We start from the raw sequence: 18044 nt of genomic DNA, 5'->3' as shown, positions 1-18044 counted from the left end.
CCTTTGAAGCTGTTTGATCCAACAAAGTACATTGACTCTTGGATACTTTGAGGTCGGCGATCAGCCATTGACAGAAACAGTAAAGAACGAACTTGAGACGTCGTGGCTGATGAAAATTTGGTTGAAATTTGGCGTTTATTATAGAATACAGCCTAGGTAAATCGGTTAAGGAATACGAAAACCATATTTTGCAAGTGAAAAAAACGTTTATACAGTATTAGTCATTTTTTATTTTTCTTTTGCAATCTGAATTACATAGTTTTTGATTGAAATTATCGTACAGACTATAGTACTGAATAATGAGAAATGCGTACCGGCAAATATTTTTTTTTACAAAAAAAGCCCTGTGTGTATATATATATATATATATATATATATATATATATATTTCTCCTTTTTGTCTTGAGTCAGAAAAATTATCATCTTGTGTAATAATGCCTCAAAAAGAATGTAGCGTCACTGTCAGAATCGAGTTTTAACATAAAACTTTTTTCTTTTATTTTTTTTATCAATTTCATGTCATTATCTACCGTATATACTCGAGTATAAGCCGACCCGAGTATAAGTCGACCCCCCTAATTTTGCCACAAAAAACTGGGAGAACTTATTGACTCGAGTATAAGCCTAGGGTGGGAAATGCTCCATAGATTATTCCCCCATATGGTGTCCCCAGAAGAAGCTCCATAGATTATTCCCCCATATACTGCCCCCATAAGAAGCTCCATAGATTGTTCCCCCATATGCTGACCCCCAGAAGAAGCTCCTTAGATTATTCCCCCATATGCTGACCCCAGAAGAAGCTCCATAGATTGTTCCCCCATATGCTGCCCCCATGCTGCTGCTGCTGCATGTAAAAATAAAAAAAATGACATACTCACCTCTCTGTCGCTGGGTGTGAGGTGGCGGTGTCACTGCTGCCACCTGAGATACTCACGTGTCCTACGTCCATGGCTGCTCACCGCTATCTCCCACGTCATCAGTCAGTGACGTTCAGACTGCAGGGGGCGCAGCGCGCACTAACCACGTCACCGCGCCCTCTGCTGTCTGAAGTCACTGACCGATGACAGACAGCAGCAAGCAGCCATGGACGCAGGACAGGTGAGTATCGCTATACTTACCCGTCCTGACGCTGTGTCTTGAGCCCCCAGCTTCTCCGCGCTCTCTCTTCCTGCCTTCAGCGGTCAGGTGGTACCGCTCATTAAAACTCATGAATATGCGCATATTCATGAGTTTTAATGAGCGGCACCACATGACCGCTGAAGGCAGGAAGAGAGAGCACAGGGAGAAGCTGGGGGCTCAAGACACAGCGTCAGGATGGGTAAGTATGACCTGACACCCCCCCCGCCCCCTCCGCCCCCCTTTGTATATGACTTGAATATAAGACGAGAGGGGGACTTTCAGCCCAATTTTTTGGGCTGAAAATCTCGGCTTATATTCGATTTATATACGGTATATAAAAATAAATTTGTGTAATCTTGAAGCTTTCACTCTGGTCACTTGATTTCAGACATTAGACTGACCTTTTTTGTTTAGTAGAGATCACTCTCCAGCAAGTATTACAGGCAGGATTATGATGAAAGGTATCACTTCTGTTAAGCTGGAAGCAGATTACATACTGTAGGATTCGCCGGTGACAGTAGATGATGGCGAGGGTACCCCCCTTTTGCCCAAAGCATTCGCAGAACACTCTCCTATAGATTTACATTTTCCCTCAGTTTTCACCTTTGCATATTGCTGCCTTTAATAAGCTTTTCAAATTCTGCTAACTGCTGCTCACAACACAAGTTGGCTGCCCCTACAATTACATATAAAATACAATAAAAAAAAATTTGCATGCAAAAAATAAAAACTGTATAAAAAAAACCCAAAAGGGACAATTAAGGCATGTTTCATATTTCTTAAGAAATTAAAGTTTCTTTGCAGCTTTGCATGATGAAGTAATCCTATTTTACAGCTAGGGGGCAGCAATAAGCTGTTTTTTTCTGATTTCACCATGAATGATATTACAGTGCTGTATACTGAACTGTTGTCTGTTCCTTCCTTTAGGATCCCTCTCTCAGTGTAGGCTCCATATGGGTTGCTGAGGTTGGTTCTTTGGTGCTCTACTTATTCTTTAAGTCATACTATTGCGTAACTGTAATTGTAATCTATTAACTGCAAAGTAATGGCGATGCAATGATGCGGGTTCATTTCCTGAGACTGTGCCATCCCATTTATAATGCTGTGCCATAAATGTATGGCACATTATTGGTATGAAGCAACGAAAAGTTTGCATGCAAGCAGCTTTAATTTCTGCTATATATTGATGTTGCTTGCTGTGAAAATGTCAACTTTTTACATTTGATTCCTTACTTTTAATCTTACACTGTTACCATTTGCAGGCACTGCTTTAACATGTCATCTTTTGCAGGCATTGCTTTAAAGGAACCTGATAGTTGATTCGTGCTGCCGAAATGATGGCCAGTATGAATCACAGACCAGCTCTGCTATTGTAGCCATGTGCGAAACGCAGCGGCATTTCAGTAAAAAACACTCTTTTAAAGGTAATCTGTCAGCAGGTTGTTGCTATGTAAGACAGCATAATTTAGGGGTTAAAACACTAAATTCAATGATGTGTCACATGTCAGGCTGTGTGCTGTTGTTTGCTTAAATTGAAAATGTTATCACCTGGTAATTATTATTGTCTGGACTACAGCAGCGGCGAGTATGCTAGACCATCGCTGCCACCTCCAGCTTACTGTCTATAGACTATGTACATACAGAAATGAAAAAAAACTGGAGTATAAGTTGGTATGCATACAAAATATAGGAGCATGTTCACACTGGCCATTAAACAAACAAAACCTAAGATAGAAACAAAATGGACATGCACCCTGTAATAAGTGAGTATAAATAACATAGAGTACTTGGTAAACACCGTTTTTTATAAAAAAAAAAAAAAAAGCGTAAAAGCCATCATCAGCATCAAGGTGTATCCATAGTGGGATGAGACTAACACCTAGCATTAAAGCGTTACCATGTGTCAGCGTGGCGTCAATGTGAATAAGGGCAGAGCAGAACCAGGTCCCTAAAATGGACACCCAGCAAATGGGAAGCTATATAATCATTGTGTCCAGATCAAAGAAAGGGAGGCCACATCCTTACCTGCACTGAGTGCAGAAACCTGAATCGACACAGAAAAAATGAACTGAAATGTATATAACCTGGTGTGGGCAGTGGCAGCTTTCTCAGCTCTGCTACATGCTAAATCTAAAAACTTTGCACCCAGTAATATAAGTGATACATCATTGGATTTAGGGTCTCTTTGGCTACATCATGCCTCTCTCATATGACGTAGAAAAAACCTGCTGATGGATTCCCTTTAAAAGCCGTTCAGTTTCCAGTACCACTTGGACGATCTGCCCGAATGGTAGATCCCCGGCGGCTGCTCGCTGTGGCTCCTCACCATCTTCTGACTGTCATTAAGGGGAGCAGGACAGGGAGAAGCCGTCGGGGATCATCCTCTTGGATTAGTCCTAGTTGCATCGTCCCTGACCGACTTTCTAAAGTATGTTTTCTCTGACCATGTTCTACTGTAATAAAAAAGAGTTTGATTTCTGAATCACCTGTCAGGTTTCCTTTAAGCATAAAGGCCCCGTTACACATAACGATGTCCCAGCGATCCCACCAACGATCTGACATGGATGGGATCGCTGGGACATTGTTAGGCTGATCGCTGGTGAGCTGTCACATAGACAGCCCCTCCAGCGATCAGGACCAGCGAGCAAGCTGGTATCTAAGGTAAACAGCAGGTTTCTAAGAACCGTGCGGCTCTTGGATACCCGCTGTTTACCCTGGAAACCAGCGTGCACGCTGGTATCTAAGGTAAACAGCCGGTATCCAAGAGCCGCATGGCTCTTAGAAACCCACTGTTTACCTTAGATACCAGCGTGCAGCGTCGCTGATCGTTGGTCTCCCTCTGCCACACGCAGCGATGCGTGCTGGCCAGCAGGAGACCAACGATCAAAAAATGGCCCAGGACGATGGAGCGCGATCAGCGATACCCGGCAAGGGGGGCGGTCGCTGATCCCCGTCACACACAGCGATCTCGCTGGCGAGATCGCTGTGGCGTCACAAAATCAGCGATCTCGCTAGCGAGATCGCTGTGTGTGACGGGGCCTTAAGTCTCGGCATTTTTAAATCATGCTATTTATTTGCTATACAAGATATTATGATTCAAACTATATTTGATGTAACTAGGTGAAAGAACTACGAGAGAAGGCTGAATACTATAGGCGTCGGGCCCAGGGAACTCACTTCTCCCGTGAACACCTCAACCAGATCATCTCCAATAACAACAGAATGTGGGACATGTCTACAAACTCCAGTAGTGAGGAAGATCTGAGTAGGGATATTAAGGCTTTAGATCTGGCAGGGTAAGTTTTATGTCATAATTCATCATTGTGTTGCGCTTAGATAAATATTTAATATTTCCCCTTATATTACCGGCTCATGGCTTTTGGACTTGGTTACATTTGGGTTGCCTTTAGGCTTTTGAGCTGGTGAGAATGAAAGGTATAAGTCAAATAAAAGCCAGAAATTGTGTTATTCCATCATATACACACAGAACAGCTTATTCTGGAAAGTTACTTGAAAGCACAGTTAACCTTAAAAGTGTTATCACCAATTCACAATGTTGTCCAGGGTTGGTCCACTACTAGGACAACCCCTTCTTGATGAAAAAATAAAGCCTAGGCTCTCCTCCCGTGTCGGCGCCGTTCCCGCAGTGTCGGCACTTGCTCTCCGATCTTTTTTAGGATCCATGACCAACCATATATTCGTCTTCTATAAATAGTTATTATCATCATATATTCATATAACTATATTCTTTGTTTTTTTTTTTTTTTTTTTTGCATCGTTTGTACAGATTGCAAACATCTTCGAAGAAAGAAAAATTACAACAATCACCTACCAAAGTGGAAATGCAATCTAATACTGGGAATCTGGGGGTATCAGATGCTTCCACACTGCCAGTTAGAAGGAAATTGGTTTGGGATGAATATGATAATGCACCACCAACAGAAAATATAGAACCTTTGCCAATTGACACATTAGATGATGAAATGGAAGAAGAGGAAGACCATGAAGAAGAAGATAAGACAACAGAACAACACTTCGAAAACAACAGAGGAGAAAGAAGCATGAAAAAGTGGGTATTTATTAGTTATATCATCAGGTTTTAAAAGACCTCATTGTATATTAGATTGACATATGCATTTTTGCACCTATGAAATTACATTCAACTGCCATGCTGTGTATCCAGGATTCTGCTGTCTTTCCTAGTTTATATATGAGCACAGCTTTTATCCTGCACTTATTACTAGTGATAGGTGAACCTCTGGATGTTTGGGTCTGGCAGCTTCAGCCGAAAATTAAAAAAAAAAAAAAAGTTTGGTTTGGGTACCAGAACAGTACTTGATCCCAAACCCAGACCCCATTCAGTTGATGGGGAGCACGAACATCTAGTGTTTGACACGCTGTCATGTGCATGAAAGCATGGCAAACAATGCATTTGATCGGCGATAAAGTCATTAGTGCCAGCCATAGAGCTGAGGTACTCAATCAGTCAAGTAACAACGTGAGCCTGCAGCTGTGATCGAAGGTAAAAAGTTTACTTCTGATCACTGGCATCGTCTGATGGGGCTACTGCTCCCATCAGCCTACACCTGCTGCCGTTAATATCAGTCGGCGCCTACGCTCTAAATAAATAATTTTAAAAAACGGTATGGATTCCCTTGTATTTTTAATAACCAGCCAGGCAAAACTGACAGCTGTGGGCTGCAACCCTCAATTGGCAGCTTTAGAAAGGTTGGCTATCAAGAATAGATGGGTCCCCTCGCCGTTATTTTTAATTATTTAAATAAATAATTAAAGAAACGGCATGGGTCCCCCCATTTTTGACAACTAGCCAAGCTAAAGCAGACAGCTAGGGGCTGGTATTCTCAGGCTGGTAAGGGGCCATGAATATTGGCCCCCTCAGCTTAAAAATAGAAGCCCGCAGCTGCCCAGAAAGGGCGCATCTACTAGATTTGTCAATTTTGGCACTTTACCTGGCTCTTCCCACATGCCCTGAGACAGTCGCAAGTGGGGTTCATATTTGTGGGGTTGCTGTCACCTTGGTATTGTCCGGTGACATCAAGCCCATGGCTTAGTAATGGAGTGGCATCTATAAGACACCTATCAACTACTTATCCTATAGTTGTATTGCAAATAAACACATGGCCAGAATAAAGTATTTTATTTGAAATAAAAAAAACACACTTTCACTTTTGTTATTTAAAAATAACAAACAGGTGAGTATAACGCCCATTACACTGAAGCCATAATTTACTGGAAAAAAAACAAAAATAAAAAACAACCATATTCCTCACCCGTCCGTCGTTCTGCCCCATGCCGTAATCCATGTCTGGAATAAACAGTTTTCAACCTGGATGGTGCCAAGATGAGACCATCCGGGCTGAAAACCACTGAGGAATGAGCTGCTGCGAACTCAGCCTCAGTGACTAGCGGTGATGTCATTAAGGTTACCACAGTTCACTGAGACTGGGTTCCCAGATGAGTCCCTGAACTGCAGTGACCTTGGAGACATCACTGCTAGCACAGCACAATTTAAATAATTTAAACAAACGGCATGGGGACACCTCTATTTTTGTCAACCAGCCTTGCTAAAGCTGACAACTGAGGGTTGCAGCACAGCTGTTAGTTTTGCCTGGCTGGTTATCAAAAATACAGGGGAACCCACGCCGTTTTTTTAAATTATTCATTTAGAGCGCAGACTCCGGCTGAAGAATACTAGCATCAGCCGCCACCTGCTATTGCTGTTATTAGAGACAGCAGGCGTAGGCTGATGTGAGTAGTAGTCTCAGCAGCTGACACCAGTGACCGGAGGTGAACTTTTTACTTCTGGAGATAGCTGCGGGCTCACTCTATCATCTGACAAGTTCAGAAAAGAGCGACCAGAATGGTGACCGGTCTGCAAACCCTGTCTTATGAGGAAAGGTTGCAGGATTTGGGAATGTTTAGTTTGCAAAAGAGAAGACTGAGAGGAGACTTAATAGCTGTCTACAAATATCTAAAGGGCTGTCACATTGTAGAAGGATCAACTTTATTCTCATTTGCACAAGGAAAGACTAGAAGCAATGGGATGAAACTGAATGGGAGGAGACACAGATTAGATATTAGAAAAAACTTTTTGACAGAGTGATCAATGAGTGGAACAGGCTGCCACGAGAAGTGGTGAGTTCTCCTTCAATGGAAGTCTTCAAACAGAGGCTGGACAGACATCTGACTGGGATGATTTAGCAAATCCTGCTTTGAGCAGGGGGTTGGACCAGATGGCCCAGGAGGTCCCTACCAACTCTACGATTCTATGATTCTATGATTCTATGACAACACGAGAACCTCAGCACTTTGACCAATGGTATTAATCTTATGGCCGATTGGAGCCGCCGGAGTTTTTCGTGCTGTCATGCAGATGATAGCGTGAAAAAACACCTGGTGTTCAGGGTGCCGAACCCGAACAGTAACACGGACTTCCTGGTGAACTCCAAGTTCGGGGTCTATGCCCGAACAGTAGGTGTTTGGTACGGACCCCAAACTTCACTATTCGGGTTGACCCATCGCTACTTATTTCCTCTTTACGTGTTTTCCTCCTTTTCTACAGCCTGCTTTCTCTGCTCTTCTGGAGACTTTAGATTGTTTCCCCTATCTCCATACTATGGGGATCTGTGTACCATGTCCTCAGCAGAGAGAGTGGTCAGAAGGGAGCAGAAGCACTGATGGATGCATTCCCATCAGTTGCAGATCACTCATATAGCACTTACAGACTATAGCAGGAAAATACTCTTTAATGAAGTCTATTTGAAAAGTTGCTTAACTTAATATTCTTAAGTCTCCTTTTTCATTATTACACACAATTATGAGTGTTCTATGCATTTGGTATAATTCCCTGCCTCATGATTTAGTTATATCCCCTTGTAACTGAAGTGCAATGAAGCAATTGATTTTCTTCTACTGGGACAAAGTTGCAGAAAAGCAAAGGGCATTCTGCATTGTCACAATTTCCATTAGTAACCTGAGTTGCAACCGTTGATCTGCTAGTATCGGTGTTACTATGCACAGCTTATATCACAGTGTTCTTGGAGTAGAGCAGAGAGGTGACTCAGCAGGAAGCTGTGAGCTCAGCATTCACCATAACACGTAGCGGAACAGGTCTTCTAGCCACAAACGCTCTTCTACTGTCATAGGGAATCTGGAGTTTTTCTCTGAGTTCCAAGTTTCTTTGGTTGGCAAGAAGAAGTGAGCTCAGAATTCTCCACGATACGTAGAGGAACTACTGCCCTGACCACGAAACGTTACTTTTATGTCAGAGTTTTTTTCTTATTTCCACGTCTCTAGATGTTAGGAATGGCTTTAAGATGAGTGAGATCTTCTTACTACTTTTTTTCTGTAGCTGTTTGCTAAATAATGAGTAGAAAGAGGAATATGAAGAACTTTTCACTATCTCCCTTTCACATCCTAATTCTATAAAAAGTTAAGGTCTTCTGAAAACAATTTCTTCTTGATGAAAGGTATAATTTGCTTTTTTTTTTTAGTCTGTAATCCCATTTTATTTGGCATTCTCTATTATAGAACATGTGCAATAACAATAAAACAGGTATAACAAACACATAGAGACAATGCTATAGGCAACGCAGTCTAATTTACCCCTCACTTCTGCAGCCATTTTTAATTTTTAAGTTTGCATTTTTCCCTGCCCTTCTGCACAGGGCCATAACTCTTTTTGTTTGTTTGTTTGTTTTTTGCTGGGCGAGTTGTCATGTTGAATGATGCCATCCATTTTACCATACAGTGGACTGAAAAATGGGAAAAAATGGAGTTCTGTCATTGTGTTTTTTTATTTCTTGCCTTTTTTTACGGTGTGATTGTATGGTAAAAATTACTGTACTTGAAAACATGATCATCCAGGTCATTAGGATAACAACGATATTCAACCTTTTTTTATGGTGGTGCCAAAAAAATTCAGAGACTTGTAGAATAAAATAAGCGCATGTATATATATATATTTTGTGAGGTAGCACTGTCATTTATTTAGGGGAATCTCACTTGGCAGCGAACAAAAACACATCCGGCACCAGGATTTCCATATATCATCACAATCCATGTGGTTTATTGTTCAGCAGGAACCAGCATACAGTTCATATTAGCATTACCAGCATAGCGTTCATTACAGAGTTCCCCTCTGTCAGCAATGTCCAGCATACACAGGTTGCTCAATGTCCAGCATACAGGCTCTCTTAGCCTCATTTATCTCACCCACGTCAGGGTCTCCACATGGTTCCATCACTCATGCTGCAGACGTCCATATCCCTCCAGGAAACTTTCAGGCTCTGGCAGCCATTACACCCAGCCACACACAGGCTGTTAGCCAGGAGACATTCCTCCTCACGGGACCTTCCACTCTGGACCAACCAAGTCCCAGCATTCACCACATGTGACCTTCCCTGGCCACATTATATGGTTTATAGCCACGCCCACCGGGTCACGTGACTATGACCTCATCACAGGTCCTTCACACACTCACATAGCTTTTTAATACAGGCATTTTCAGACACACCCCTGGGTGGGTTTGTAGGTAACCGGCCCGCCCAACTCCCGAGTTACCTGGAGACGTCTCCCTTATATCTTGAAATAACACTTCAGCAATACCATTGCTGATCAATACACATAACTAAGTCTCCATCTCAAAGCCACCCACTTTGAGATACATAACCATCTTTCAGGATTCTGCCACTCATCCTTTCTCTTGGAACCTCCACACAGCGCCCCTGAGCGGACATAGTGGTTACTACACCACAATATATGCACAGGCTTGGACTGGCCCATAGGGGAACAGGGGAATCCCCCGGTGGGCCTCTCTGCAGACCTGGGCCCCAAACCCCACTCTGTGGGCAGTACTTGGCATAATCCACTTGTTTCACTGTACAGAAAAAGCAACATTTCATCATTCATTAATCAACCTACCCAATCTATTATTAAATAGGATATATGTAAGTTTGTGAACGAGGGTAGTGTATTGTTTGTATGCAAGGTGTAAAGTGGGCCCCCCAAAGTCAATGTTACTGGTGAACCCTTGGCACCTCAGTCCGACACTGTATGTATGTATGTGTGTGTATATATATATATATATATATATATATATATATATATATATATATATATTATACTGTATATATGATTTGTTTTTTTTGCAGTTATTCCATATCACTGTTGAGTTATTACTTAATGTTTATATCATTGGTCTATGTATATAATATGTTCAATATATGTATTTTTCCAGCAATATTTTTGAACTGAGTTTCAACCATTTACTCAGGTGTTTTTAACTGGTTTGTTTCACTGCTTTTAATTAAGGGTTATTTGAATATGTTTCACAAAGGAGGATATATTGTCAGTGTTGGAGCTCAGTTCAAATAGGACCGTGAAGAAGGCACATAGTGCTGAAACATGTAGTCCCTTGCTGGAATGTTACTAATTGTTTGGAGTTCCTCATCTATTTTTTATATGAATTGATGGATAAATAAAGAAGAAGATTTTATAATTCTGGTGAACTTTCATCTTTTTGCTGGATCCCAATCCTCTTATATTCCTATATATATATATATATATATATATATATATATATATATATATATTATACTGTATGTATGATTTGTTTTTTTTGCACAGCAAACTGTTTATTGATGTCAATTTGGGTTACATGCTAAATCTTGATAGATTTATTTCATTTTTTTTCGTGAGGTGTAGTGAACAAAAAGCCACAATTCTCGAATTTGAATTTTTTTCTCTTCACGTTGTTTACTATGTGAGTTAATTTATTTTATATTTTGATAGCCCGGAGTTATACATACATGTCAATACCAAATGTTTAATTTTTTTATTTCTAATACTGAGGAAGAGGGTTGGAATAAAATTTTTATGTATTCTAAAGTCTTTTGTTTTTTTTTTTAATAAAATTAAAAAATTTTTTTAGTTTACTTGGTGGATTTTGAATCTGATCGCTGATACTATATTCTGTGATATTACAATATTGCATTATATAGTGAAAATAGCAGTTTCCTATGAACGTCAACCTGAAACTGTGTACCAAGATGACAGTGAAGGGGGTCCCCTCGCTATTGGGTCATGGGGGCCAGTGGGAGCCAATGTGCATGCGTGCACTCACGGAAACAGCTTGTTGTTGTCAGACCTGGACAGCAGCATCTAAATCAGAGGTCTCAAACATGCGGCCCCTGAGGCAGGCATCTGCGGCCCGCGGTGTGCACCACATGTCTCACTCCCTGAGGCAGGGGGAAGGCGCGCATTCAGGAGCGGCGATGGCATTGGCTGTTCTGTGCACAGGACCTGTGATGAGGTCACAGGAGAGGGAGGAGTCAGGGGTCACATGATCAGGGTCCTCAGTGTGTGCAGGACACTGCTGTCTGTGCTAGTTGTCATGGTGCTGGATGAAGGTAAGTTTATGCGTGGGGTCAGGAGGGGTTTACAGGGTGGATGGAGCAGAGCCGCACGTGTACGGGGTGTACGGAGCGTATTAAGTTTGAAAGGAATGCGGCCCCCCAGTTCAATTTTTTTTTTATATGTGCGGCCCATTTACTCTGCCGAGTTTGAGACCCCTGATCTAAATGGCTGACAGCAGAGATTGGAGCTCAGCTCTTGCTGCTGCTATTAGAAACAGATGCTCGCTATGAAACATACCTGAAAGCTACCATATGTGGATAGAGCTGAGCTCCTGAGCCCTCCAACATACAGTGACCCCAGCTCTGATGTACATATATGTCATTTTGCACTAAGGGGTTAAGTTATAAACTAGATTTATTATGATAAAGAGCCCGGCTTATAAAGCCTCTGTACAACTTTCCCTGGGATAAATTTAAGTTTCAAGAACAACTTACAGAGCAACATCATTTAAAAAGCAACTAATTTTTTTTTTTACTTTAAACTTGTCATTGTTTTCTCCTGATTCATCAACATGATGCAAAAAATGTGCTGAACTGTAGGGAGCACCTTACTCACATGTGTGCTAGTACTAGAAAATCTGATACTTTCAGGGTGCTATAACCATAAATACAAGACATTGTGCCTGATCTGTATGATTTCAGAGGGTATTTTCCAGGTTAACATTTGTATATGTAAGTTCATTTACTATTACAGACCATCAACAACTATTTTTGTTTTCCAGAAAAGGTAAAAATTATACCCATTGTAAATTGGAATTCTGTTTATTGTGTTTAGAATTCATGATTTGTGATGTAAATATCAACAAGTAAACACAGAATTTACATATTTTGGGTCATGTTCCTTTTACAATTTACTCCATTTTTTTTTTGTTAAAGAACTTTTGATGCTAAATCTAGACCTTCGGAGGAGCAATCTGACATCTCTTCAGTGTCAGTGGTTGAGGGAAGGCTTCCTACCCCAAAACTAAAAACATACGGACAAGTACAGAGGACTCATCATGACCTAACTACTCCAGCGACAGGTAACATGTTACTCAAGACTGCTACAGCATGCATTGCTACTACACCTTATAGGTTTTCTTTTTATTATGGAGAATTGTAGATATTGGATCTAAACCGCTTTAGTCATACAATGCAGTTTTTTAAGACTTAATAAAACGCCTGGTGATCCCCAAAAATTCATATTCTTTGAATTTTTATATAAGGCCAGGAAAATACAGGGCACTTCCAAATATATAAACACCATATTTTGCGGATTATAAGACGCACCGGATTATAAGATGCACCCCAAATTTTTAAGGGAAAAATAGGAAAAAACATGTTTTAATAAAATGGTGGTGCCTGTTATAATCCATGCGTCTTATTGCTTACCGGCAGTGGTAGCTGCGGTGAAGCGGGGTTCCAGGGTTGCTGCTGGAGGACGCAAGAGTGGCGCGTTGCTGCAGGCTGCAGGCTGGCATGAGGGGATATTCTGATGTGCGCCGCTGCAGGTGAAAATGGCTGCGGTGCTCTGTGGTGCGGGGGGGGGGGGCTCCTCCGGCAGCGTGCGCCGCCTCCGGTGGCCATTTTTCCGGAGGCCACCGCATCGCAGTAATGGATATGTGGGGGGCTCCGGGCTTTCACAAAATGCCAGCGGAGCCCCCCACTCCAAAGAGCACCGCAGCCATTTTCACCCGCAGCAGCACACATCGGAACACCCCCTCATCCCAGCCTGCGGCCTGCAGCAATGCTCCACTCTTTCCTGCTCCAGCAGCCATTCTGGGACCCTGCTCCACCGATGCCAGTAAGGTATACCCGCATTATAAGATGCACCCCCATTTTGGGGGAAAAAAGTGCGTCTTATAATCCGAAAAATACGGTATATAGAAAAATAAATCACAGGAGCATATGTCCAATAAAACTATACAGTATGTCAATCAGCATGTTTTTTCCCAGTAAAATAACAACACTTATATTCACCTCCAGTACTGGTGCCGTTCCAACACTTTCAGCACTCACTCTCCTGGGACACGTGTCACATTGTCTTGTCACGCTCATCTCTGCTCCTAATCAGCGCTGGCTTCACGCTTTCTGCCTTCAGATGAATCAAATATCAAGAGGAAGTGAGCGGCCATCCACAACTCTGACTTCCTGCTTAATGTCTGATTTGTCCAAAGGAGGGAGAGAGTGAAGCCAGCGCTGATTGGGCGCACAGATCGCAGGTTCTCTTTAAATATATATTTTTTTTATGAGTCAGAGAAAAGTACCTGATACCTATATATGAAGGTTACTCATTGCTTATTTGCACTTCAATTTACCTCTGGCAATGATACATGATTCTAGGATACAATGTAAACAGTGTTATCCAGTATCACCAGAAGCCATTCTTACCAATATCAGTAATATTATTAGTAAAGGGTAGTGAAGCTTTGACACAGTAATGAAAACAAACCTATAAGCCCTAAGTCGCCTGGCTATCAGGGCAAAAACCATTATCCCCAAAGTTGTACAACCACTGAATGTCATCCTCCACCGAAGGCCACATCAGTTCACGTCTTGAGGCAGCTTAAGAACACCCTAGACCTGAGGTGGCATGCTATTCTACAACTACGAAGCGACCAGAAATTCTTTAGGCAGGCCAAACACGAGACATAAGGCCCCAGGCCAGAGACCAGGCCCTGGTAAGTACTGAAGCATTAAATGTTTATTCTCTAAAACTGATGTTAGCATCAGTTAGTAAGTGCTGTTATGGGTTTCAGGAAAATCAAATTATCAATAAATAATTATCATTTTCCAGTATATTATATGCTGTGATCCATTTACAGTAAGCTCCAGAAATATTTGCACAGTGACACAGGTTTTGGCATTTTAGCTGTTTACCAAAACATTTTTAAGATACAGTTATATAATCAGCATGGGATTAAAGGGCAGACTCTTAGCTTTGAGGGTATTCACATCGTAATTCAAGAAGTGTCATTTCTCCTTGCGGAGAATGACATGCTAAGCATGTCGAGGTGAGGAGACTTAAAGCTGCAATGCTCCACTGAGAAATATGCTAATTATGCAAATTGTCTCTTCAGAGAGGAAGAGGACTAGAACTCTAGTGCCACCTACTGGAGGTAGCAATCCTAAAAGTCAATGTTGACCCGTTAACGAGCCTAGTTACATGACTTAGGATAAAAGCCAAGTCAGAATCTCCATTTGCAGACACTGTGTTTCGGGGTACTGCCCCTCATCAGTGCAAAGTGGGAGATCTGGTTTGGCTGTGAGAGAGGCGTCTGACCGATATCCAAGAAGTGTCATTTCTCCTTGCGGAGAATGACATGCTAAGCATGTCAAGGTGAGGAGACTTAAAGCCGCAATGCTCCTCTGGGAAATATGCTAATTATGCAAATTGTCTCTTCAGAGAGGAAGAGGACTAGAACTCTAGTGCCACCTATTGGAGGTAGCAATCCTAAAAGTCAATGTTGACCCGTTAACGAGTCTAGTTACATGACTTAGGATAAAAGCCAAGCCAGAAGCTTCATTTGCAGACACTGTGTTTCGGGGTACTGCCCCTCATCAGTGCAAAGTGGGAGATCTGGTTTGGCTGTGAGAGAGGCGTCTGACCGATATCCAAGAAGTGTCATTTCTCCTTGCGGAGAATGACATGCTAAGCATGTCGAGGTGAGGAGACTTAAAGCCGCAATGCTCCTCTGGGAAATATGCTAATTATGCAAATTGTCTCTTCAGAAAGGAAGAGGACTAGGACTCTAGTGCCACCTATTGGAGGTAGCAATCCTAAAAGTCAATGTTGACCCGTTAACGAGCCTAGTTACATGCGGCTTTAAGTCTCCTCACCTCGACATGCTTAGCATGTCATTCTAAGGGAAAGCTGAGGAGCCCAAACTTAGTGGAACAAGTGTAACCTTCCAGAAACCTCACGAGTTACTGGGAATGAAAACAAACAGACTGACTGCAGGAATTCAACTGGTGTTTATCATGCAAGATAAACCCTTTAGCTGAATGGCTGGAGCTCCTAAGGCCACCTAGCGGTATAGCCAGCAAGGAAGTGCAGTGAATGGTGAACATATAAAAACCCAAGCCAGAATGTGATTCAGCAGACCAAAATGGGAAAATAGAGAACACATGGAAAAGAGCAACGCAATGAGGGGAGAAAAGACAATTGGAATCATCATTTGGATAGGGATAAAAAGGCAATAGCTGACAGATTGCATAATAATATACAAAAATAAAAAAATATCAGAAAGTAAAATCAGATAAAAAAATGAGTGCTGTTTCACTTGCTTTATTGAAGAAAAAATAATATAGGTAATGGATACTCTTTAAGTTATATATGGCTTTAAGAGGTTTGATTGTTCCTATGAAATAAAGCAGAACATTGCACAACGTCTAATACTTTCCGTAGGCATCTATATTTCTTCCTGAATGTCTTCCTTGTAATCCTCCAACTCAAGTTGTGCTGAATTATGCATTATTTACTAATGAATACAAAATGTTCAATGTATTTAAATGCAAGTCTTCACTTCAGCACTTGCATCTCTCCTATAGGTGCATGTCTAATATGGCTATAAATGCATCCAGGTCTTAGTATGGCATTATATTTTAGGGTCTTATGTACATGTTGGCAGTACTTTATATTCACCAACTAAAAACAGCAGAAAAAAATAGGATAGGCTTAATTTATTACAAGTATTATTTCCTACATTTTATTCAGTGAATATATTTTCTGATAAACTGTATTATTAGTTGAATGCTTTCGTTCTCTGTATGTTAAACACTTGAGGACCACTCTTTGATTTTATATAGTGCCCAGTTATCTTTTCAGTGCCAATTTTATATGGCACATAAAGTGTGCTTAATGGCGCTTTTAAGTAAAATGAACAATGTTGTATTAAAATTGAGAGACCTCAGTGGTTGATACCTTTTATTGGCTAACTGAAAAGATGGTAACGCATTGCAAGCTTTCGAGACTACTCAGGTTTCTTCATCAGGCATAGACTAATACAAAATCTGAAGAGTCACATATTTATGCACAACGCAGCACAGAAAAAATGCAATAGATAAGACAAGTGACGCCAAGCAGAACTATCATTGTGGGAGAGGGAGAAACATAAATATTGGACCAGTTCCTAGATAAGGAGGAGTCTGGATGTTTTATTGTCCTCTGATTGGGGTTCTCCTAAAGTGTTGTGATGCCCCCACTAGGTCTTAGGAACAAATTCCTTAATTGTAATTATGCATCTTTCCTGTATCAATGTTGTATTATTATTTCTTAGTTGTCTCTGAGCTAGTGGGTGGGGACTGACTGCCTGCTACCTTGTCCACCATAATTAGCACTCAGTACACAGTGACTTGAGGGATTACAGCAGCGTGGAGGACTTTACATGACAGTATTGAGCCGTGTAGCTGTACGTCTAGCACTGTGTTGGGATAAAACTACATGAAAAGAAAAAATGTTCCAGCTCCTGTTGATAAAACTTGTCAATTTTTATTAAAATACAAATACAAAAAGCTCCCCGGACTACACTGGATCGCACATAAAGACACGAGCGAAAAGTTTAGATCGCTGCCACGATTTTTATCAAAGCTACCCCACCACTGATTCACAAAAGATTAAAAAGGACGTTGATCCAATCAAATGTCAGTCTTTCATCACATGATCACAGGTCCTAACGTGAAACATACATGCATTTATATGCAGATCGCTAGATAATGAATGAATAAAATATAAATAATATTGATATTTGAGTGGATCAAGGTCCTTTTTAATGTTTGTGATTCAGTGGTAGGATAGCTTTGATAAAGATCGTGGCAGTGATCAAAATGCGATGCTCGTGTCCTCATGTGCGAACCAGTGTAGTCCGGGGAGCTTTTTGTATTTGTATTTTAACCATCATGGAATAAAAATTGACAACTTTTATCAAGAGGATATGGAACATTTTTTCTTTTCATGTGGTAACATCTCATCAGGACGGAGTTCCGTGCACCTTCTGAAGATCGGTGAGCTGGCTTTTCTTTTCTAAAACACCTACTAGAAAGGTACAGCCCTGTCGCTCTGCCCTCTCTCCATCTGCTTTTCCACCCTCTCTCCATAGACTTCAGTAAGCAGCTGTAATCTGATCTCTCAGTGAGCTGGCAACCTGTCTTGCCTTGAGCAAGATGAATTCATCAGTTTTTCAGAGTGACTGAATGGTTTTACCCATGCTTTATTCATTAATTACCGTAACTTATTTTTCTAAAATATCATTATTTTAGGTGGTGCTCTTTTGGTATCTCCAAGTAAAGATCATGACAATTCAGAACTTAAGCATAAAAAGTCCCCAAAAAAGGATTATTCTCCCAAGAAATATATATCCAATGGTTTAAATGACAGAAAAGCCAATAAGGTAAGCAAACATTTTTTTGAAATATAACATTTGATGGTAAAGTAGAACACTTTTAATGACCATGTACATTTTCATTATTAATATGACCACTGATTTGTAATTAAGTCATTTTGTAGCTTTC

The 18044-nt window shown here is 41.2% G+C and overlaps 1 protein-coding gene across 3 annotated transcripts in view; it reads left to right on the top strand.

Annotated features, from left to right (window-relative positions):
• The window catches only part of MDM1 (Mdm1 nuclear protein), an 88303-nt gene that overhangs the window by 46000 nt on the left and 24259 nt on the right, over positions 1-18044 (top strand). For all 3 annotated transcript variants that reach the window (XM_073555486.1, XM_073555485.1, XM_073555484.1), the window contains 5 exons: positions 2047-2085; positions 4240-4415; positions 4907-5188; positions 12432-12577; positions 17793-17923. In XM_073555486.1, the coding sequence (XP_073411587.1) occupies positions 2047-2085; positions 4240-4415; positions 4907-5188; positions 12432-12577; positions 17793-17923 (774 nt within the window). The remainder of the gene's footprint in view (positions 1-2046; positions 2086-4239; positions 4416-4906; positions 5189-12431; positions 12578-17792; positions 17924-18044) is intronic.

The sequence above is a fragment of the Dendrobates tinctorius genome, unplaced genomic scaffold (genome assembly GCF_039654945.1).
Source record: "Dendrobates tinctorius isolate UK_male_01 unplaced genomic scaffold, ASM3965494v1 ptg000224l, whole genome shotgun sequence".
In the NCBI taxonomy this organism is placed as follows: Eukaryota; Metazoa; Chordata; class Amphibia; order Anura; family Dendrobatidae; genus Dendrobates; species Dendrobates tinctorius.
Note: the sequence above shows the minus strand (reverse complement) of the source record. Positions and strands in the feature narration are given on the sequence as shown.